The 24,375-nt window shown below is 35.4% G+C and overlaps 2 protein-coding genes across 5 annotated transcripts; one reads left to right on the forward strand and one right to left on the reverse strand.

Annotated features, from left to right (window-relative positions):
* Positions 1–4,094: 4,094 nt before the first annotated feature.
* On the reverse strand, positions 4,095–9,702 carry LOC129240328 (uncharacterized). Of its 4 annotated transcripts, none has more exons than XM_054876076.1 (3): positions 9,542–9,702; positions 8,776–9,410; positions 4,095–5,236 (listed from the first exon to the last, which is right to left on the reverse strand). In XM_054876076.1, the coding sequence occupies exons 2-3, from the start codon at positions 8,986–8,988 to the stop codon at positions 4,691–4,693; spliced, it is 759 nt and encodes a 252-aa protein (XP_054732051.1). In that variant the 5' UTR covers positions 8,989–9,410; positions 9,542–9,702; the 3' UTR covers positions 4,095–4,690. The 4 variants fall into 4 exon arrangements, with proteins under 4 accessions (XP_054732051.1, XP_054732058.1, XP_054732076.1 ...); XM_054876083.1 differs by having other exon boundaries at positions 8,776–9,465; XM_054876101.1 differs by having other exon boundaries at positions 9,485–9,702.
* A 3,045-nt stretch (positions 9,703–12,747) lies between these two features.
* Positions 12,748–23,536, forward strand: LOC129240354 (serine/threonine-protein phosphatase 5). The gene is made up of 8 exons (XM_054876111.1): positions 12,748–13,319; positions 13,848–14,086; positions 14,143–14,293; positions 14,353–14,474; positions 14,681–14,951; positions 15,021–15,471; positions 22,485–22,566; positions 22,649–23,536. The coding sequence occupies exons 1-8, from the start codon at positions 13,058–13,060 to the stop codon at positions 22,706–22,708; spliced, it is 1,638 nt and encodes a 545-aa protein (XP_054732086.1). The 5' UTR covers positions 12,748–13,057; the 3' UTR covers positions 22,709–23,536.
* The last annotated feature ends 839 nt before the right edge of the window (positions 23,537–24,375 follow it).

Consider the following 24,375-nt stretch of genomic DNA (forward strand, 5'->3'; position numbering starts at 1 on the left):
TAGACTAGTAATTATATAATATGTACGTCTAGATAAAGCAAGACAATGACACAGAGGGTCCGAGATCGTCTCTTCCTCTTCCTTATTTAGAAAGCTTCTGTAAAAGTCATGTGTTTGCACGCCTATGCTCCGGCCGTGTCTGTCTATTAAGATGTGCCCCGTTAATTTGTGGGCTAAAATTATGCCTATTTTGGCTTAGCAGAGATTTAGTGCACAATTGAATCTAATAATTAGAAAATTGTTTGAATCTTTTCCATAAATCAGCGAATCAGTAACATTCATGAAAATGGCAATGATTAGAATTTAATACGAATTTATCAATTTTTGACTTTAACAAATATATGTAGCTGAAAATGTAAGAAATTTTGTAAAAAATATCCAATATTAAGAACAGTGAGAAAGCTGTATTTAAGAAAAAACTTGGTACTGCTACTTTTCGGTTACCCAAGTATTTCCTTAAAAGATCGCAGCCGATAAAAGTTTGATTTCGGACGAAGCTGCCGTAGCATGCGAAGGCCCTCAATTGCCATTTATTTTATGAACTAAAACTAACTAAAGGATTATGTTGTTTTATATTGGAAAACGATTTCACTTGTTGGCTACTAAGATTTAGATTAGAGATCTGAACCAAATTCACAATGGCCACCACGAACGTAAAACTTCTAATCAGGTATTTGTGGCCGTTAAGCTGATGGAATTTCGAACAAGGTTTGGAATTGCTGACGAATGATCGTCAATCGGGTTTTTGTCGAATAATCATTTATTCAGCAGCAAGTAGAATAAAAAATACCAGTCTAACGGTTAGACGCGATAGAAGTGAAACCTTCCGTAAAACAAACTGAGAGAGAATGAGACGAAAGCAGCATTAGGGGCGGGATAATTATAGGTTCATTATAATATTGCTATAAAGTTCATATTTTATTTTCTTCATTTTATTATTATTCATCCTCAATGTTTTCAATTTCAACAAATGATACGAGTGGCTTATGATAACTAAAATAACTGTATAAAAAAAAATTTTTTCTTGTGATTCGAACCAAGGATTTTGGATCGGAAGCTCACATTGCTAGTCGCTCGGCTACCGCGCCATGCTGTCGGCGCTGGCCTAAAAGTTATTTAGTTCGTCGCTACGTTTATATCAACATATAATATAACGCTTCGTAGCCAAGAGTGTCGCTTTTTTCGTTTCACTTTTTCTCAAATCACTCCCAACGATTCTAAAGAAGTTTTCACTTCAAAAAGGTCTACAGAAACGAACACTGTTTTTATGGCATCTTCGGGTTGAATTAGTTTATTATAATTTTCTTCTATATCAAGATTTTTCTACATATATAGGTAACTCTTGAGGGTTCTACGACATATGTAGGTGAAAAATTTTGCAGGCGTCCAGTGTAATTATAACTTTTTATGGATGGCTTTTGTAGCAGCTGTATAGCGCTGAAACCGTCAGCCGTCGTCGTCAATCGTCTCATTTAATAATAGGCCCAGGAAATAGCCTATTTCGACAGCGTGGGACTAAAGGGAAGTGCGTGGATTTAAGCGATCATGTGAAGATGTGGTTAGTGTCATGCAGAATATCTTCGCATACCGCACATTATATGTTGACTACGTCGAGATCGACTCTGGATAAGTAGAAGTTTAGCCTGCTACAGTAACCTGAACGTAATTGAACTAGGCTAAAGCTGCAATTAGTGGATGTTCTGATCAAACATATGGGCACTACTGTAAGCGATTATAGGTACAGCACCATAACGCCGTAACCATAACCGTAGCCGTATGTGTCTACTGAATTTTGGTTTTTCGCCGTAACCGTAAACAGCTCTGAAATACTTTGCATTTCTTTTGATATTTGCGATAAAAATTTGAATATTAGAAATGAACGAAGAAAAATTAATTGACTTAATGGAAAATTATCTGTTTTCATATGACAAAATGCAAATGTTGTCATTGATTCTACTTCAAAATCAGTTGCTTATAGTTACGCCATGACTAATCGGCAAATGCTATGATGCGGCAGCTGTGGTTATGGTTACGGCCACTTCACCACTAATTGCACCACTAAATAACGAGAGTATAACGAAGCAGCTGCAGTTTTTTGTCTGCTTTGAGTGGTGATTGTGCTCCGATAGCGGCATTCACGTGGCGGCGAGAACTCGAAAAGATGACCATGGGCTCTTGATTAATGGCCTGCTTATATTACGTCGTCTAGTGAATGTTTTTTGTCCGTGTGAATCTCGTCCGTGATTTGAAAGAGATGGTTTTAGTCATGCCTAATAAAGGGTTTTTCAATTGGCGCGGGTCGATTTTGGCGCCCTGTGGCAGCCATTTTGTTTTTGTAACATCTGTCAAATCTTTTGTTTATTAACAAGTTACACGATTGAACAGCACGTTCAAATGATAAAACTTTATTATCAAAATGAGTGTTCATTAACGCAAACGTTGCGCGCATTGCGCCCATTTTTCGGTAGACGTGGTGGCCCTTCCAATTTCTTATGGCCCATATTGAACCATATGGACCTAGACGACATGTGGTTCCAGCAGGACGGCGCTACGTGCCACACAGCAAACGCCATTTTATTCCATTTCAACATCTACCCGCCCTTATCGAAAAACCCTTTAGTATGCTCTGCCTCCCGCAAAGAACTATTGAGGTGGTTCCTAAAGTAGCAGAAACTGTTTACTGATTTTTTGATGTATCATCAACTATGGCACTTTGTTCAGACGTAAAAATAAAAAAGATTCAGATATAAAACAAAAATTGCTATATCTGCATGGAGGGCGGTACTTTTGTAAGTTCTGAAACACGTAAAACTGAAATAGGAAAGCACTGAATCTTCGGTTGTTGCGTCCATTTAACTTGGAAAGCACAGATTTAAGATATTTATGATGGAAAATCATTTTTGTTAATTAATATTTCCAAATCTGGGGGTATTTATCAATATTTGCAAACCAGCTCCGAAAGCTTTATATTTTATTCAACTTGCGCAAAAAAAACTTGCCTTTTCGCTCAAACTAATACACTGTGCTTTGTGCCTATGAATTATATAGCTGATCAGTTTAACTCTATTGCATGTTTATTAACCTCCCTATGTATGTATGTATGTATGTTTTTGCATGCGAACGTATTAAATGCAATAAACTGTGAATGTACGGAAACATCGGAAATTGTTGTTGTGACTATAAGTTAATAAGCTATTGCGCTCCACAATGACGTGTAAACTTTGGGTGAGTAATAAAAAGGTCAATCAGAACTGAAATCACAGAGCGGATATATTCAAATCTAACGAAGTGGGGAAACCATTTTGGGAAATAATACTTTGCGTGAGTCAAAAATCAAAAAACACAATTTAGGTTACAAAAAATTTTGTATACAGTTCATTTTGAATTTATTAAATTCGCTTATGAAATAGAAAAATACACACTTATATTAGTTGCTTAGGTCTATGATTAAGGGGGGACCCTCATTTATCGGGTCAAAAAAAATCGATTTTTTGGAAATAATTTTAATCTAATATATTCTACAACTATTTAAGAATATACTTTCAAAATTTCAAGTCGATATCTGTATTTTTGAAGGAGTGACAAAATTTTTAACAGGACGCGACGGGTGGCCTGATCGCCTGTATCCAAAACTTTAAACGCGTTTTTCTCGAAACATCATTTTTCGATTTTGTGTACACAATTGAGAACTCTGTATTGAACCAATCAGGCTTTACAATAGCTCATTTTAAAGATAATTAAATTGTTTTCAATGTGACATTAAGTGTTTTTTTTTTAAAAAAAGATTTTCATATTTTTTTGTAATTTTAAAGTCAATTTTTATGCATGAAAAATCACTTTTAACATAAAACTGGGTAAAAAATATCAATTTCGACATTTTTTTTTTTAAATCAAAATGTCACATCGAAGGTATTATCCTAAAGTTTTAAAAAAAATTTGGTTTTTTTATTTCAGAAAAAAATTCAGAGCGCTAGAATGTACACAGATAGAATGAGGTGCCATGGACGAGGTGTATATTTCCATACTTAAAATGTTTTTTTTCTTCTCCGAAAATTTTTGTAGACAGTCAAGACATTTATTAAAGTACTTTATGAATTACAAAACGTTTGAAGTTATTTTACCTGAGAAAAAAATTCCCAAAAATGATGCATTTTTCGACCGTCTAAATGAGGGTCCCCCCTTAATGATGAAAATGTTATTGTATTTTCAACATAATGCATATGGAATGTTACAGTTAGTTTATAAAAAAATATAAAAAAATTTATTTTGAAACAATTGTATTAAATACAAATTTGTGGCTATAACTTTTGCTGAAAAAAAAACATCTTAGAAGCATCTAAGTTTATTAGGCCCCGGACTGTTTGATATGATTGCGACTATTCGAGTAACTGCCAACGATTGTTATTGCTGCAACACAAACGCGAATGTGTTATGTGTATTAATAGTTCATTTTAAATGTATGTATGTCTTTTCTGGCGTCTTCATTTCTTCAGTAACGGTAATTGGCCGCAATGTTAAAGTATAATCGAAGTCAATTAGCCCATTTATAGATGTAGGTAATTAATTCTGGTTTACATTTGTTCGTTCCAACTAACTGTCGCAGTGATAAAGTGAAGTTTAATATATGTATGTATGTATTTAAAACATGTCTTTCTTTTTTAGCTTATCCACAAAGAAATGCAGTGTTTGTTTATGCCACAGTGGCAGTGGTGGTTGCACTACAATCAGTGGTTGCGTTATTTTCTTCTAATACGCTTTGCGTTTGCATTTGAACTTGATCTGCAGGTTCCAAATGCAATTGTGTATCAATAATAGAATTCAAAAGAATCGTAGCTGTAACAGCAGCAGAGCCTGCAGAGTCGGTTGTATCGGCAGTCGCATTTGTTGTTGCATTTTCAGTTGTGATATTGTCATCAACCGGTGTTTCATTGTTCAATGCTGCTACAATTTGGCTATCCAAGTTGATTGCCTCCTCTGCCGTCTCGGCAAGTTCGTCTGCAGTAACATCAGATGTTGCATTTTCACCGTTGTCTACCTCAGCTTCAATAGGTACTTCCGTGTCTACAGCAACACCGTTACAGCCATTCGTTTCTATAATCAATGGTTCGCCGCCATGCGATTTGATTTCATTTGTGATCTTCTCGCCCACTTTTGAATCAATTTCGACAATTTTTTCTTGTAACTTGTGCTTCAGTTCCAAAGGCCATTTTTTATTCCATTCTCGGAAGAGTTTTATCTAAATATAAAAATATTCAAGTTATTATTAAATATGAAACAAATGTGGCGTTTGATTTACAATTTTTTGCTTTTTAAATATATAAATGACTCTTTTACTGAAACGTTTTTCAAACCGCTGCTATCGTCGAAAGTGAGCTTAAGGGGGGCGCCTGCTTTAGAGGGATCACAAAATCGGTTTTTTTTTTGGGGAATTTTTTTAGGAAGGAAAGAAATATTCGATTAAACGAAACTTTCAGGTTTTATTGTTATATATTTCAACAGTCTTCTCAAATTTTTTCATTAACATATGTATATGTCATATTATGCCTGGTATAAGCATATTGCCGAGGCGCCTCGAGTGTGCATGTGTCGTGCGGCGGGAAAGATGCAGGTCGCAATTTTCATTTCAAACCAAAAACCCAAAAAATGTATCTTAGTAAAAAAATTTATTCTAGTTAAACCAAGAAAATTAAACAAAAAGTGAGAAATTCAACAATTTTTCGCTAATAAAAAAAAAACTCAGTTTTTTTGGAAAAACAAATTCACTTTAGATTGATTAAAAAGTGGGTTAATCATAACTTTCTTAAGGTTTTTGAGGTTCAACTAGAAGAGAAATTAATTCCAAATCCAATCAATGTTATTTCGTTGCGATAGGAAGTTTAACTTTTTCTCTATCTTTCCCGCCAGTTAGGAAAAATCGTAAAAATAAAAAAACGTGGAATCGCGCGTCAAAGTTTTTGTATACAGCTGTTGACAGCTAATTAGAAACGACAGTTATTTCAAAATAAGTTTTCCATTTTCCTTTTAAACACGTATTTTCATAACTTTTTGCCAATTTTATTTAAACATATGATAAACTTAAAAACTAGTGGAAAACAATTTAATCCCAATTCTTTATTAAATATATATATTTTTTTTTAAAGCATGTGAAATACACGATTTGGATAGGACAACTAATTAGAAACAGTAATGTATTATCAGATCAACATAAAGATTATGTTAGTATTTGGTTCCATAACCCTTTTGCTTCAACACTGCCTCACATCGATTGCGCATTGATGGAATGAGATTCTGACAGCGCGCCACAGGTATTGCTTGCCATGCCGTTTTTACTTCGGCAAAAAGGACATCCATATTTGGGATATTTTTGGCACTCACGGCTTTTTTAACGTCACCCCAGAGATGCTGTATTGGGTTTAAGTCCGGACTGGATGATGGCCATTCCAAAACATTGATGGAATTTTCGTCGAAAAACTGTTTCGTCAACTTTGCCGTGTGCTTTGGATCATTATCCTGTTGAAACTTCCATATAACAGGCAAATTTTCCTCAGCCCACGCAACTACTACAGTCTCCTTTGTATCTTGGTTAGAAGGGCTTCTTGCGTGGTGCTCTGCCATGCAGTCCAGATTCGACCAGACGCCGAGCAATTGTCCTCTTGGATATTTCGAAATTATATTGATCCTGAATTTCCCGTTGGATGTCAGTGGAAGTATTTTTTGGGTCTCTTTTGGAGATGATTGCTATCTTGCGGTCAATTCCTGCTGAAGTTTTCCGCGGCCTTTTCTTACGTGGAACATTGTCAAAAGTCTTAAAAAGTTGGATATGCTTTAAGGCATTAAAAACCATTTTTTTTTAGCATTTGACTTGCTTAGAAATTTCACTGTACGACTTTCCAGCTTTACAAAGGTCAAAAATGGAGCTCCGCAGGGCAGGTGTACAGCTGCTGCTTTTTCCCATTACACATCTTGAAGACGAATATTTTAGTTGCTTTTAAATAACCAATTTAAAATATATACACACCAAAAAGTCGATTATATTACTATTAAAATAACACAACTTGCCGAATATGCTTCCATTGAACAACTGTTTCTAATTACTCATCTCAGTTTATTTACCTTGAACTAAGTAACCCATGCACTGCGTTGGATAATATTAACGGTACTTCAATTTCACAACTACAAAACTAGGCGCATTGGGTAGTAAATAGAGTAATGGCCTTTGGTGACGGTCAAGCATTGTTTGACAAGAACTTTATATGTGTGCGTGTCGGCTGATTGACGCTAATATCTAAAATTTTTGATTTTCATCATTCAAAAGCCGACAACAAGTATGTGTGACACGACGACACCCGACTGCACTAACACACACAAAGCTCAGTCAAGCATGCTGGACCGTCTCCCGAGGCCATAACAAAAGCAATGCAAATGATTTTAAGAGAAAAAATAACGGTAAATTTAAACAGTTTAATATTATGCTCATCAAGCGTTTATCAAAAGGGAGCGTTTCTAATTAGCTGACAACAGCTGTATATACCGGCCGTTCGTATACCTGCTCGACGCTTGCTCACAATTTCTTCTGTAACTCCGAAAATATTTTGAATTTGCTTCTGAAATTTTGAGGATTTTTTGGATAGTTTGGGAAGACATTTATGCAAAAAAAAAATCGATTTTTTGAAGCCTCTAAAGCAGGCTCCCCCCTTAAGGGGTAATATACAGTTAGAATTTTCAAAAAATCGATTTTTTTTATTTTATTTTCTCAATGTACATACTCGTACATATGTATATTTAAGGATACAAACAGAAAATTTAATATCGTTCCGGTGAATATTTTCGTAGTTACACGCAAATTTGAAAATGCGCTTGAGGGTACAGGGCAAACTTTAAACGCGTTTTTCTCAAAATGATGGTTTCTAAGTTGGTGATAAACTTTACTTGACTTTACGACTTTACTACTAAACCGATTAGTCTCACATTTTATCACGAGCTTCTTAAATATATTTTTTAGTAATTAATCGGAGATTTTTTCTCACCGACAAATATTTTTTTTTTATAAACAATTTAAGGCTGAAATTTTGGTCAGAAATTTATTTTTTTGTTTTTGAGAAACCGGCATTTTGTCAAATTTATTTTGCTTATTCCCTCGATTAATTACTAGATTTAACATTGCTTTAACGAAATCTGTTTGGTTTTTTTATTCAGAGGATCCAGTTCAGAGATATAGTGGCCATCGCAAAACGTATTTTTTTGAGAGGAGCTCCCGGAGATCAGCTATATATCAGCTATAGCTCCATTCCAAATAAATATTTTTACTAATACTGAGACTTAAAATACAGTTAAAAGATAACATAGTAGATGTACACATCTCTAGGTCAATAAATTTAAAAGTTTTCTCAGAAAAAATTTTGGAAAATTCGTTTTTTTCGGCTTTCTAACTGTATATAACCCCTTAAGCAGTTGACGTGTAAACTATTATGCATCTGTGTGTAGTTGTAACTTGTCAGTGCTAGTTGGGTTTTATGACATTTTTACCAGTATTTAATATATTTAAAAAGCGACTTAACTTCTGTGGAACTTATTAACCAGTTGTAGACAGTTAATTTTAATGTTTTTTTCTTTTTAGGCCAAACAAAAATTTGCAGTTAGCACCCAATTATAGCGAAACGATCGCGGTCATAAATGCACACAAGAGATAAATTATAAAGATATGAACATTAAAGTACTTTGAGAGCCATTAGTTTTTTTTTTTTTTTTTTTTTTGACTGTAAAAACATTACTTACCCTGCATTGAAATAAACTCATCGGCTTATCTTGGATACCAGTAAGGGCCACAGAGTTCACCATGCCGTTCATATAGACTTCACCAGCCTCGCCCTGCAGCAGGTACTCCACCAAGACCGGCACAAAATCATCACGTTGCAACTCACTCCACTCGTTAAACCACTGTATGATGTAACGGAACTCGCCATCAATTGATAAATTGTTCATAGCCATTTTTTTTTTTTTTTTGGTTTTTTTTTCGATATTAAAAAATTTCCGAAACCTATTTAAAATTTTGGCAGCACAAACTTCAAATTAGTAAAAATATGTTTGTGTCAACTAAGATGCACCAATAAATTTAATCGCAAGCTAGATTTTGCAAATAGTATGCCAGGATAGTGCTGTTGCAAGTTAAACCCACTAATGCATTGTAATCAACTGATTTTAATTATTTCACTCTTCGTTAGGAACGCCTTTAAGCTCAGCGTTTTTCAATGCGATGCCATTCACGCCACTGCACAATTGCAAATGCTAGTCTAACAACGTCGTTTTGTTGTTGCCTCTCATTTTAACCCAGCTCACCTTTTCCACTACTCCGCTTTGCGCCGAACTCTGCTCTGCAATTTTCTTTCACGATCAGAGCCAAAGATGAAAAACTAGAATATTTCAATTATATACAAACGTAGAAGTTCATGTTTGGTTGTTATGCAGCTGCTTTCGTGGTACATACATACACACATATGAATATAAGCGAGTTATTTGTTATTCTATCACAATTGATACTGACCGCTGGCTGGTGTCCCGTGTTTGGTTTCTGGTGTCTAGTGTCTGGTGTCTGGCACTACAGCGGTCAAAAATATTCTTTTTCTTGAATGTTTGGTTTTTATTCTGCAGTTCTTGTTGTTGTATTTGCATTTTATGTGGAACTCCAATTGCATTTTGCTTTTATTGTCTCACGTAAATAAAGAACTGTCAAAAATAATGGAGTGTCATAAATTGAAAAACCAGTATTTTAAGGGTGACTCTTATTATTCAAAATATTCATATATAGAAAATATTATTTTGCTTGTAAAATTAATATTGGGAATTGGTTCCATATTTTTCCGAGATTTTATCATTAAAGTTAGGATTGGATGGAGAAAATTGTACCTTCATTTAGAGCATTTCAAACCTTTGGTATAAGTTATAAAAAGGTAATAAGGCTATTCACAAGCACGTAAGTACGGACATTCACACACAAGTAACTTGTCTTAAATCGTTTATAAGCTGTTCTGACGTTATCGATCGTCAAAATCGAGAAAAATTAAATTGCTGTTTTCGGAAGACGCCATCTTTTGTACTCTGTACACCATGATTTAATACCATGGTTAAAGTTTATGCTGTTAAAACAACAACAACAACCATGGTTCAAAGATATAAGGGTACGAGAAATTTCGGGAATAAAAAGGAAACGAACAAATAGCTGTCGGATGCGAGGAATTTCTTCCAATACATTTTTGCTTTTGTTTGTGTTCTGCTGAATGTTGAGCAGTAATTGTACAAAATACTTAATGAGGTGATTTAAATTAATAGAATGTGCTCAATAAATGTAATTCAGTCAAAATTTCTATTCATACGAAGCATTTGCATATTCAATATAATTTAACAAATAGTTCAATATATGATTTATAAATCGATTGTATCAGTTAAACTTATTAAATGTATTTGTTTGAGTGTTGAGTGAGTGTAAGCTCCGACCCATCGACAAGGGATTAAGATTCCAAATGGAACGACATGCGATTAGGGTTAATTATTTCGCCAATAAGCCGTTTGCAGTTGCAATTCGTTGAAGGCTTTCATCATTGCTGCAGTCGGTTTTGATAGGAATGAAGGTATTTACCTATCAAGATTGCTCCTTCTTACACGTATCTCATTCCATTTCACAAGTATTCTTAAGCTATTCTTAAAGAGTAGATAGGCAGCTGCTTTAATTTTTTCGTATGTCACTAACACAATCCAAAGTTTTTGCTGGCCTCTGTTGTAAGCAATTCGCTTTCATATCCCTTATTACGTCAGCAAATCAGCTGATTCCTTCAAATTCGCTGAGAGCCGAGAAACAAAACAAATATTATACAGAGGGGAAGAGGAAAAAAAGCTTATTTATTTTATGCTTGCTATTTAAATTACTTTTGATTTTAAGAAAACAAACTGGGCGCCGATCAAAACTTTGTGTTCAGCTCGAAGATATTGCAACTGAGAATTTTTAACGGAAATGAAGAATTGACTGTAAAATTAAGCACAAAAACCCTATTCAAGCGGCTTGTCAATTCGACTTCTTTCTTTCCCCCAACACTACACAAGCATACATCTTTCAAAGTCCGAATTCTAATTTTATTCCGGTAAGCGATAAGTACAGTGGCAGTCACTAACTTTCTAATGCTTTGAAGTTTATTAATCTTCAGAGTGATCGTGTTAAAAAAAGTTTTTTTCTCATAACCCTTCAATCTGGTTTGAATTTAGCGCAAAGAGTGACACTCCTTGGTCGGATATAAAGCGTTTTTCAATAGGTGCGCTTCAACTTTTTTCCGATAGGGAGGGCGAACGACGCAATATTTTTTATTTTTCGCTTGTCATTTGTAAACTTCATTAGTATACATTTCATCATGGAACGCTACACACTTGAGCAACGATAGCAAATCGTGCAAATTTCTTATGAAAATAATCGTGCAAATTTTTTATGAAAATTTATAAATTTTCCAAAAAATCATCTTCAGTGATGAAGCTCACTTTTGGCTCAATGGCTTTGTCAACAAGCAAAATATGCGTTACTGGGCAGAATCCAATCCACACGTGATTCATGAGGCACCGTTGCATCCCGAAAAAATCACTGTTTGGTGCGGTTTACATGCCGGCGGCGTAATTGGCCCATATTTTTTCGTTGACGAGAACGATCGCCACGTTACTGTGAATGGAAATCGATACCGCGACATGATAAACGATTATTTTTGGCCGCAATTGAATGGTATGGACTTAGACGACATGTGGTTTCAACAGGACTGGGCCACAAGCCACACAGCACACGCTACAATTGATTTGTTGAAGAGTAAGTTCGATGGGCGCATTATTTCCAGAAATGGACCGGTCGAATGGCCGCCGCGCTCGTGTGATTTGACGCCTCTAGACTATTTTCTTTGGGGTTTTGTGAAGTCATTGGTCTACAATAACAAGCCGGCGACGATTTGTGAGCTCAGAGCCAATATTGAACGCGAAATTGCTGGAATTTCGGCCGATTTATGCAAAAGAGTGGTCGAAAATTGGGTTCAACGGTTGGACTTCGTAAAACGTGCACGCGGTGGTCATGCAAAAGAAACCGAATTTCATACTTAAATGTGTATGTTCAAACTCGATAATAAAAAAAAATTAGTTAAAAAAGTCAAACCGTTTGTGTTTTATTCAAAAAAAAGTTGAAGCGCTCTTACTGAAAAACGCTTTACATCCGGGTCGTTCTGGTAATGTAAAATATTCAAACGAGCGTTAAATGGCTTGTCAAACACAAAAACACCTCCACACACTAATCCAATTGTTTTGAACATTGCAGTTTTGCCTGGCTTGACAAGCCGCTAAAGTAGTGTATTCCGCACTTTAACAAATTGATCGTTTATGACTGGCGATATATATCAAGTTAACTGATAATATTATCAAGATAAACACTTTTGTTTGTAAGAATAATGGCATTTCAGCAAGACGAAAGAATTTTCAAAATCTTTCCTTTATATCATTTTGGAAAAAACGATGTATGCAGACTGCTTCAAATTGGTCTGGGAAGGAGCTTTTTATCTTCATCTAGTAAATTTCTAAAAATGTAAACCAACTTGCACGAAGTCTGGAAATCGATAAATCACATGAATGAATTCTACTACTTCAACTATAAACTAAAATTTTATAATTAATTGTCAGCAAAGTGCTTGAGTATCTGGCAACACTATCACCATATGTCAGAAAATTTCCTTCTTGAGACGAACACTTCTTTTTCTATCTGAGTAACTCAAGCAGGTAAATTACAGAAAGTTCAATTTTATTTAAAGCAGTTAATTAAAAGGCTATAAATCATATAATCAAATTATTTTGCGGTTCGAAGTAAAGAAAAAAGAGGGTGACTTCTGCAAGTGGAAAAGTTGTAGATAATCAAATCAAATAGACGGCAGCGCCAACGCATTCACTTGCACGAGTATCAAACCCCCCAAAAAGTAAGTGCAGCATACGAAACGGAGATAAAAGGAATAAAAAGATTATAAAGAAAAATTAAGGGAAAACTAATTAAAACATGTCGGCGGCACAAGTAGAAGTGCAACAGAACAACGAGGACCAAAAATTAGGTGAAGTGAGTAAAGCGGCCGCCAACGACACGGACACTGACACCGACACAGCCGTAACTACCCCAAAAACTATGAACGAGAACAATAATGCGGTGGATAAGACGGCTAAAATGGATATGTCAACCACCGCGCAAGAGGCGACCGACAATGGTGTGAATAAAAAGGAATTAGCTGAAAATTACAAAAATCAGGGAAATGAGATGTTAAAAAGTAAGTTAACATTAATATTTACATTTGTCCATAATATAGTCATTGTATAAGAAACGTTTTACTCGGACTTGAAGTGCCCTTACCCTTGCGTTTGCCCGTGTGTCAAAACTAAAAATGAAAGCGCGCACCCCTTGACAGTTCTTAACTCTAACCTAAAAGTGTTTGAAAGCAGACGGCAAGTAGGCGGACGTTGCGTATAAGCACCCGCTAGCCCTTCTGTTTCCGCAGTGCCGTTGTTGGGTGTTAATTGATCTTTGATAATATGCGAATCGTGTTTAGGCAACAGCGAAGGGCTCGGTGAGGGCACAGACGAGTTTGTAGATAATACTTTTATTTATTACTTATAATTGCACAGTAATAAACTAATGTTGAATATTTACAACAATTACATTGATTTTTCGAATTTGCACCTGTGTCTTAATATTTGCAATACATAAATAGACTAATAATGTTATAAATTTAGTAACATTTACATATTTTTCTATTCGCACAATTCTATATTTACAATATTCTACTTTATGTTCACAGACAAGGAATTCAATAAAGCGATTGAAGCGTACACCAAAGCCATAGAATTATATCCATGCGCTATTTACTATGCCAACCGTTCACTAGCTCATCTGCGGCAAGAGAGTTTTGGATTCGCGCTGCAGGATGGTATCGCTTCTGTTAAAACCGACCCTGCATATTTGAAGGGGTACTATCGTCGTGCCGCAGCTCAGATGTCTTTGGGGAAATTCAAGCAAGCCTTATCAGACTTTGAATATGTAAGTAATCGAAAACTATAAGAGAAACATTAATGCATGTGCCTCCATACGCAAAGGTCTCAAAATGTCGTCCTAATGACAAAGACGCTAAACTTAAATTCACGGAATGCAATAAGATAGTCAAGATGCGTGCTTTCGAACGTGCCATCGCAGTTGATACGCCCGAAAAAACGTTAGCCGAAATGTACAAAGAGTTGGAAGATATAGGTAATTATAATATCCATTATATATATTTAATAGGCTTTTAAAAATACGAATTTTTCCAGCTATTGAAGATGCCTACACGGGGCCGGCCCTCAAAGATAACAAAGTAACATTAGAATTCATGCTGGAACTAATGGAACATTATAAAAACCAAAAAATCCTTCATCGGAAATACGCTTACAAAGTATGTATGCACTTCTATGAAGAACTTGAAGAACTCTAATATATGCAAGCATAAGCAGCTAAAAATTGTTAATAATTTAGATATATTTTAGTAGTCCATACAACCCTTATAAATGGTCGAAATCGCATAACTTTTTATAAAGTATTTATTTACGTAACATCTGCACATATATATAAAATAAAATGTTATACTTTCCATTATTATAGATACTCTGCGATATCGACGAATACATGCGTACACAGCCTTCTTTAATTGACATTCACGTGCCCGACGAATCGAAGTTTACAATTTGTGGTGATATTCACGGTCAGTTCTATGATCTTATGAATATCTTCCAAATAAATGGCTTGCCATCACCGACGAATCCGTACCTATTCAATGGCGACTTTGTTGATAGAGGCTCATTTTCCGTGGAGTGTATATTTACACTATTTGGCTTTAAACTTTTATATCCAAATCACTTTTTCATGTCACGAGGTAATTTCAATTGAATAAGAATTATATTAATATTTTATTTATTTAATAAAATTTATATATTTTCCTAAGGAAATCATGAGAGCATTAATATGAATCAAATGTACGGCTTCACTGGTGAAGTAACGGCTAAATATACATCGCGCATGGCTGATATGTTCACGCGTGTATTCAACTGGTTGCCACTATGTCACTGTATCAACAAAAAAGTGCTGGTTATGCATGGTGGACTATTCTCAAGTGATAATGTCGTTTTGGACGATCTGCGTCGTATTGAACGTAATTGCCAGCCACCAGAAGAGGGACTTATGTGCGAACTATTATGGTCCGATCCACAGGCATGGCCTGGTCGTGGACCCTCGAAACGTGGTGTGGGCATACAATTCGGGCCCGATGTCACAAAGGCGTTCTGTAAGCGAAATAATCTGGAATATATCGTACGAAGTCATGAAGTCAAAGATATGGGTTACGAAGTTACTCATGATGGCCAGTGCATTACGGTATTTTCAGCACCTAATTATTGGTGAGTTTTTGCGAACTTAACGTATGCCATATACATAAATACTCTACAATGCTGGACGAAGAAGTAATGAAGTTTCGTTATAAGTGTCAGGGTTGCGTATTTTACACTACCACTAAATTGCACCAGCACTCATTTTTTCAGTGGTAGTTAAAATAAGGGTTTCATTAGGGCTGGGCTTTCCATTGCTACCACCGTATATTTACTTATAATGTCTAGGTGCGTGGACCGAATTTAAAAATTATAACACGCAAATGTAGTCACTATATCAGTCTTTTGATTTATAGTACTTTTAATAAATTACAATTAAGCATTAATAGCAATATTTAACGTTAAAAATAATTCTTTTTTTGCATAAGCTTGAAAAAATTCCCTATCGCAGACGCTTATTTCACTTAAATACAATCACAGAAAAGTAACAATATTCATTTATAAACATTCTTTATTAAATGAATATTCGATTTAAAGCTATTTTTACTAAATAATACTCCAAATTCTATTGAAATTCTATTATCACAAATGTTCTTCTAAACGTTTGTAATACCGTGCAGAATAAATGTGAGGAGCGAACTGTCAAACGAACGATGAGAGAGACAAGAACAAAGCGAAATAAGAAAAACCCAGTCAACCAAAAGGGAACAATTCTTTTATTATTATTTTTATTATTCATAGGGGCGCTTTTTTGATTTCGAATGTATTTACATACATATTATATTAGAAAAACAAATATTTTTACAAATACTGAAAATTTGGAATAACAATTGCGCGATTACACTTCTCTTCAACTGCATTTCAGTACAAACTGCAAATGCGGTCGGAAAAACCTAATTTTTAAACTTCTCCTGCGGGTTCTATAAGGACCCTAGGAGGCTGGGATTTTCACAGTTATAATCGTGTGACCTTGCTCTTTCTAATGGGCGTGGTGGGTGGTGAAACGCCCCCTCCCCCTCCGCCCCCATTCAAAAATATCGTGGTAGTAATGAAAAGTTTTGCCTTCATTAGCACTAAGTCTTCAGTTTTTCAGTGTTTTAACTATCGGCTTATTGCATTAATTATTTATTGTACTATGTCCAACCCTAAGCTACTACCAACATCAAACATTTTTAGTCACCTTAATTCATATTCACATATAATCGATATTTTTAGCTTAAATGTCGTATTTTATTTTTTATAGTAGTTATTGATTGATATTAGTTTGGCAAAAAGAAATCGATTGTAATAATTATTTTTGCGTAAAATTTTTGCGCAAATTTTTAAAACTGTTTTGTGATCGATCTTTAGCTACAGGGCGATGCTATGACTACTAACATGCCGATCAATTTTGATTATTTCTGTGATTTTATCGACATTTTCTTTAACATCAAAAATGCCTGCACGAAATTGACGAGACCAAAATTGCCCGTAATTAGCTGTTACAGTATCGGCACCATAAACACCATTCACAATTTCAGCAACCTGGCTTGCATTTTCGCCTTTATCAAAGAAAAACTGCACCGAATTTTCTCTTTATTAACGCCCTGTAACTCACAACTGAATGGAATAAACAAAAAACAAACAACGTTCCCCCGACAGTCGGTTCTATATTACCGGAACTACCCGGATTTACTATATATTCGGCCAAGAACTGTCACTTTGCTGCACTTCCCATACATGGAGGGGGAATGTTTTTGCTGTTACAATAAAACCAACAACAACCAATCCACGACAGTCTGTTTTACGTTAACGGAACGACCCAGATGAGAGGGATGTCACTTCAGCATCATTCCCCATACATGTAGGGGGAATGTTTTTGCTGTTAAAACAACACCAACAACAACCAATCCACGACAGTCGGTTTAATGTTAACGGAAAGACCCAGTTTATAGCACTGTCACTCCCCATACATTTGAGGGGAATGTTTATGCCGCTACAACAACAACATCAAGAACAACGTAATAATTTTTTTTGTGTGAAATGTCAACTTGATAACGAGCATAAACTTTAAATTTTTTGGTTGATACTTAACGAAATATCGATCACTACATCCATCTACCGAGAAAGTAATGGTTTTTCTCCCCCAAACTAATATTTTTTAAAATTTTATTTGTATATATTGTGAGTTCTGTTGACGATCCCCTCTTCAAGAAAGAAAATCCCAATTTAGTCGTAAATTTCAGTGGACTTGAGCAAAATATTTACCGCCATTATGCTAACCCAAATAAATGCATGGATCGGTTGTAACAGTATACTTAATGAATTTTAAGTTGGATTTCGAGAAATTATTCCACAATAGATAACATATTTAATTTAACAAGTATTATTCAATTAAACTTTAAGGAAAAAAAGAAAACATTCGCCTTTCCCATGGCAGCCGGTTCTACGTTACTGGAAGGACTCGGGTTTTTCCCGACCAAGGGCTGCCGCCCCAGTAAACTAGCCCTGTCTAGTGTACCGTATCCCACGACTCACCCACATTTGCCTTTTTCGTCGATTTTGCTTGCGCTTTCGGCACTGGCATTTAGCAAGCTAGCGATGTACGGCATGTTAACACATATGATCGAGATTATACGCCTTATATACGAGGGCTACACGAACCATGTTTGGCTTAATAACAAAATTTCAATCCTTTGCTGTAAATCAGCGCGTCCGGCAAGGTTGCGTTTAAGTTCTGTACTTTTCTCACTATACCTAAACGATTTCAATGATTACCTGAAAGGAGGCATACAAATTGCAAACACTAATGTCAAAGTTCTATACGTTGACAGTCAAACGGCAATAAAGGCAATAAACTCATATGAAATTGCATCTGAAAATGTTCTTAGGACCAGGAAGCCATAGAGAGACTAGCCGCAGACAGACGGTTACACATCTATTGGGTATCCGGGCATAAGGGCATTGCAGGAAAGGAAATTGTAGATGAGATTGCGAAAAGGGCTGTTTATATACAATTCGAACAAGAAAACGACATACCTTTAAATACGGTATACAATGACATCGCTGCGGACATGGAAACACGGATAGGAGGTGGAATAATTTAGCTACTTGTAAAACCGCGAAAATCATGCGTACACAGAATGCAGATAACTACGCCAGATTCGTTCTAGCCCTGTCTAGAAAGGAAAGCAGAACTATCGTAGGTATACTGGCAGGCCACAATTTGTTAGCGGCACACGCATACCAGATGGGAATTGTAAACAATGAAAGCTGCAGATTTTGCAATGAACAAGAAGAAGAGACCTCTTGAACGCCTTCTATGTTCTTGCCCTGCATTAACTGGAACCCGAATAAAATGGTTAGGAGCTGTACAATATGAGAGGGTTAGAGCTTCAGAGCTTCGCAAACGACGCAGGCGTAAGGGTCACCATCTGATACCACTAAAGTCAATAGATCTATGTGATGGCTTTCAACCAGCCCGGTCAACCTAACCTAATGTCAAAGTTCTAATGTATGCTGACGACTTGGTTTTATTGGCGGATACACCCCCTGACCTCCAACAAATAGTAGATGCACTGCACAGTTATTGCTCGCAATGAGCATTAAAAGTTAATCTCGCCAAGTCCAAAGCAGTCGTTTTTAGGTTAGGTGGTAGAGTCTCAAACAACTGTAACTGGAAATATGGGAATGCCCCAATAGAAATAGTTAATGAATACAAATACTTGGGAATTATAATTAACTATAATCTCACGTCTTTCAAACATCTAAATAAGAAACTAACTGATGTCAAAACAGCCATAAACGCCACATGGTTGAAATATATTAATAATCCAAGGATAGGTGAAATGGTTTAAGTGCCGGTCTGGCACGCTTCAAGTAGCACTAAAACGCCGTTTTGATAAATACCTTAAAGAAACTGAAAATTTTTGAGGCAGCCTCTAGTTCTGCATCTTTTATGGAGCGCAAGGTTGGTTGGGGAGGTTGAGAAACTTTTACGGTTTTTTTATTAAGAAAGTAATCTTTTTGCCATCCAACACCCCAAACTACTTGAGGCAGCTCGAAACGGGATTATTGCCGCAATTTTTAAACACATTCCACCAACACAAGTGTTTTATCGCGCGTTGCTTAAGCCTAGCAACACCAAGATTTCCGCGTTGCTGTAGAAGCGATCAAATTAGGTGATTACTGGGTAAAAGAATGGAAGGAGCTAGCATCTAGTGTTCACATGTCGCCATTATTTTTTTCGGCTCTTACAAACATCTGTGTACTTTATTTTGCTGAAAAATTTTAGATTTAGCGAAAATGATAACCCCCTTAGGAGAACGCAACTATTAAGCGTTATTCAAATATACAGTGACTCACACAGCTTATTTGATGCAGCCAAAAAAAAATTATTAAAATATCAAATATATTTTATGGTATTTCCATTACAAAAAAAAATATTTTTTTTTTATTGTTAAATAGCATGTTTTATTTAATAACAAAAATGTAGAAGATATGGCAAATTAAAATAATTCAGTTACAGTTTTGAGGTCACAGCTTAAATGATGCACTTAATTAAAAGTTTTGAAAAAACATAAACACATTTATATTTCGATTTCATGGTTATGGCTTATATTTAGTGGGGTATCCCTTTTGATTCAGAACAGCTTTTAATCGGGAATTCATAGATTCTACAAGTTTTGCTTGTGTAATCGGAACTAATTTTATCCCACTCTTCCTGTAGTGCCCGTTTCAAATCAGAAGCATTAGAAATATTGTGGTTTCTTATTTTATTTTCCAGCACTGACCACAAATTCTCAATAACGTTGAGATCTGCACTCTGTGCAGTTGTTTGTACTACATGTGGACAGTTCCAGATAAGCCAAGTTTATACAATACCAGACGTATGCTTGGGATCGTTGTCTTGGTAGAACCTAAACGAATCCTTAATTCCCATTTTATTCGCACTTTGTACTAAATTATCTTTAAGCAGATCCAGATACATCTCCTTATTCATGTTTCCTTCGATAAATGTTAAATTTCCGACTCCTGGATAGGACATGCAACCCCATACCATCACACTGCCTCCGCCGTGTTTAATTGTAGAGCGCAACTTACATGGTTGAAGAGCGGAGTTTGGTTTCCTCCAAGCGCTGGACTTCCCATCAAACCTGAAAAGGTTGAATTTGCTTTCTCCCGCGAAAACAACGGACTTCCAGAACGAAAGACAAATGTTGTCTGCAAAACTATTCTTTGTTTTTTATTACGAGCTTATTTCGGGTAGTTTCCATGAAAATTTTCTTCACACAGAACTCGACGAACAGTTTCAGGGTTACAATTCTTGCCTAAGTATTTTTCGACTTCGTTCGTTAATTTTTGAGCGCTTAAATCGGGTTTTTTCTTTAACTTTGCAAACAATCCAACTCTTATCTGCATCATTAAATATTTTATTTGGCGCAGATCTGCCTTTATCTTCCGTCCTGTTTCCGTGGCGAAACCTTTCTATAATGCGCTGGACAGTTGAGGAACTAATAGAAACAATTCTTGCATTTTTTAGGTGGCTTTTGCCCTCTTTATAATGACGAATAACGTCTTCCCTTTTATCAAGCGAAGTCTGTTTTCCCATGTTAAAAAATTTAAATTTTAAAAATTTTTCTTTACAAAAATTTTTGGAGAATGACTTAAGACGCCAAGCTAAACAGAAAAAAATACATTTCACCGTTATTGCATTCTCAGAGAAAATATAAAATACACTGCATCAATTATATATTTTCCTTCATTATTTACAATGTCTTCCCAACGTTTAGGCAAATTTATAATTCCCTGTCCTTGGAGCCATAATACGCTTCGATGTCCCTTTTTATAGCTTCTTTTGAGGAGTAGTACTTGTTACTAATATGGGATTGAAGTCCACGGAAAAGGTGATAATCACAAGGTGCAATATCTGGAGAGTATGGTGGATGCGGTATTAGCTCCCATCCGAGCTCGTTCAGCTTGCCTAATGTTTGACTTGCGGTATGACATCTTGCGTTGTCGTGGTGAAACAAAACTTTGCGTCTATTCACTAAAGACGGTCGATTTTTGTTACGTGCCTCATTCAGGTTTGATAGCTGATGGGAATAATAGTCAGCAGTTATCGTCTGGTTTGGTTCCAGAAGTTCATAATAAACAATACCGGCCATATCCCACCAGTAGACAGGAGAATCTTCTTGGGGTGAAGGCCATCTCTAGGGGTCGGTTCTGGTATTTCATCTTTATCTAACCATTGGCGTTTGCGAACAGGATTATTGTAAAAGACCCATTTTTCATCAGCAGTAACGATACGGTTCAAAAAACTTTCATTTTCAAGCCGTTGCAGTAGCTGAGAGCGCACATTCACTCTCTGCTGAAGTTTGGCGACGGAAAGTCTATGCGGAACCCATTTTCCCAGCTTTGAAACCTTTCCCAACTGAACCAGGTGCCTGTGAACTGTTCCATACGATGAATTTAACCTCTGAGCTATCATATCGACTGTCAAATTTGGCTCAGCTTCCACGAGTTCGAGGTGTCGGAGTCGCAGTTAAAAACTTCAGGACGACCAGCGCGCGGGGCATCCTCCACGTCGCAGTTACCGCTTCGGAATTTTGAAAAACACTTTTGCGCAGTGCTTACGCTCACGGTATCCTCTTCGTGAACAGTGTTTATTTCTGCAGCAGCAGTTGTTGCATTTTTACCACTTTTATAAAAAAAATACAAAATATGCCTCTTATACGCGTTCGAAGATTCCATTTTATTTCTTAACAACACGTGCTTCTATCCGCGATTAAAATCACTTGTTGAATGCACAATATATCAAAGAAAATATAAATAGTTCCGTTATATTCCGCGAATAATGTTTTGTATGCAAAAATCGTACAAAAGTGAAATTATGGGAAAAATACGCACGAACTTATGGACTGACCTGATACTAAATACAGGGACCTTCTTATATTGTCTTCCACATATTTGCTATTTCTATGGCACACAATTTTATAAATTATTGCCATAATTGTTTTTTTTTTTTGTTTTTTTGGGCCTACCTCTTCTTAAATATTACTACTACTACTACTATTATGTGTTCATTGAATTCTTTCTTCTTACAGTGATACTATGGGCAATATGGGCGCATTTATAACAATAAAAGGCAACGATTTGTACCCATATTTCGAACCATTCGAGGCTGTGGTGAGTGCAATTTTCAAAAATAAATTCGTGCTAATATTTAAACCCTGCAAAAATTTAATGTGGACGTTTATTTTCATTGCAGCGTCACCCCGATGTCAAGCCAATGGCATATGCAAACAGCTTAATGAGTTTGCTCGCGTAGTCATATAGTTTAAGTTGGCTCTGTATAGTTTATAAAGTGGGCAAACGTTTAAGCAACTATTGTATTATTCAATAAAAATCAACAAACGACGAAAACAACAACAACAGACATCAGCATGCCGTATGAACACTACCGCGAATTCAACTCACAAATCGCTTGCGAAACACAGAGCTTTTCAAAGGAGTTTTCAACTTTGTTTTTAAAACATTAACTGGTGCTTAGAGTATAGAAACCCAAGAATGAATATAAAACTGCTGGCTACAATCAGTACTTTTTAAACCCCCCTATGTGGATACGCATATATTAATATTATTTTGAATAACGTACCACATTGGACATTTTAATAGTCATTTGTATAAAAAGCAAATACGCCTTATTTTAGCGTATCAAAAGCAGAAAGCAGCTATTATTTGGGAAAATTACCTTTGATCCAATTACATAATCTAAACATTTATACTTAAATAGACAATGATGTGGTTAATTCAGTTTTTCATTTATTGAAAGTTAAATAAACGTTCATTAAAAAGCGTTGGTAAACTTGAGTGTGGTATGATGGCATCATAATTGGAATTTGTACAATATGTTTTATTTAAATTGAAATATTTGCGCCTTAACATATGTTTTGCAATTTTTTACAAACGCGTTGAGTGATCTTAAATGCTTTTAGTTGTATTTTACTTTACTTTAAACACTTATGCCATGCTAAAAAATTTATAGAAATAGAGAATGAAAAAAAAAATACATATTTGCTATGAACGGATACGAAATTGTGGTTTTCATGTACGTATACGTATGTATATGTATTTATATAAAAAAAAAAAAAAACAATACAAAGAAAAATTATGCCCGATAACACTCCAACTTATTTAATTTGCATACAATATATTACAACTTGTTACATAATTATTATCCTTTCCCACACACCCACACATGTGCATTGTGTGAAGTTTCCGCTAATATTGTGTTCGCTGTAGTGTAAGAAGTAGAAAAGTAAAAAGACAAATTGTAAACAAATCAAGCTGCAAATTACATAAATACCGATTATGTATGTAGATATGTATGCTTGTTAAAGAGTGAATATGTCTATCTATTCTTGAGTACGCCTGGCTGGGTTGGATGCCACTTACCCCGTAGTAATATATTCTTAATAATACGTATGAGAACGGAAAGTTGCATATTGATGTGCGTGAAATAGAGTGAACAAAGTATAGAGCAATTAAAAAAAAAAATAATGTGTATCAAATTAAAATTTTTAATAAATAAAAATGCGAAAAAATTTTTAAATATTTCTTATTTTATTAATATTTTATTCTTGAATTGCTAGAACATGGTCACACTTTTTTTTGCTTTCTGGCAGCTGCTCAAGCACTTTCACTTTACATTTACCATTGAAATGTTACAAAATCTGGATTTTCAAAAAAAGCTCAATACAAAAATTTTAGTGAAAAAAATTTATTTTTATACAAAATATATTTTCATAAATTTTTCTAAAAAAAAATTAAGAAAATAATAATTAACATTTTTCGAACAAAAAATTTTAAAATTTTTAAAAAATAAAAATACGAAATGTTTTTAAACATTTCTTTTTTTATTCTTGAAGTGGTAAAACATGGTCACACTTTATTTGCTTTCTGGGCAGTTACTTTAAGCACTTCTCACTTTACAAT

This window comes from Anastrepha obliqua, chromosome 1, assembly GCF_027943255.1.
Source record: "Anastrepha obliqua isolate idAnaObli1 chromosome 1, idAnaObli1_1.0, whole genome shotgun sequence".
Lineage (NCBI taxonomy): Eukaryota > Metazoa > Arthropoda > Insecta > Diptera > Tephritidae > Anastrepha > Anastrepha obliqua.

Bases quoted from the DNA above. Each gene is read 5' to 3' on its own strand.
- LOC129240354 (XM_054876111.1), top strand. From the start codon at position 13,058: ATGTCGGCGGCACAAGTAGAAGTGCAACAGAACAACGAGGACCAAAAA. The intron at 14,087-14,142 runs GTAAGTAATCGA...CCATACGCAAAG, and splicing joins CCTTATCAGACTTTGAATAT to GTCTCAAAATGTCGTCCTAA. The intron at 15,472-22,484 runs GTGAGTTTTTGC...TTCTTCTTACAG, and splicing joins TTTTCAGCACCTAATTATTG to TGATACTATGGGCAATATGG.
- LOC129240328 (XM_054876076.1), bottom strand. From the start codon at position 8,988: ATGGCTATGAACAATTTATCAATTGATGGCGAGTTCCGTTACATCATA. The intron at 5,237-8,775 runs GTAAGTAATGTT...TTTTATATTTAG, and splicing joins TGAGTTTATTTCAATGCAGG to ATAAAACTCTTCCGAGAATG.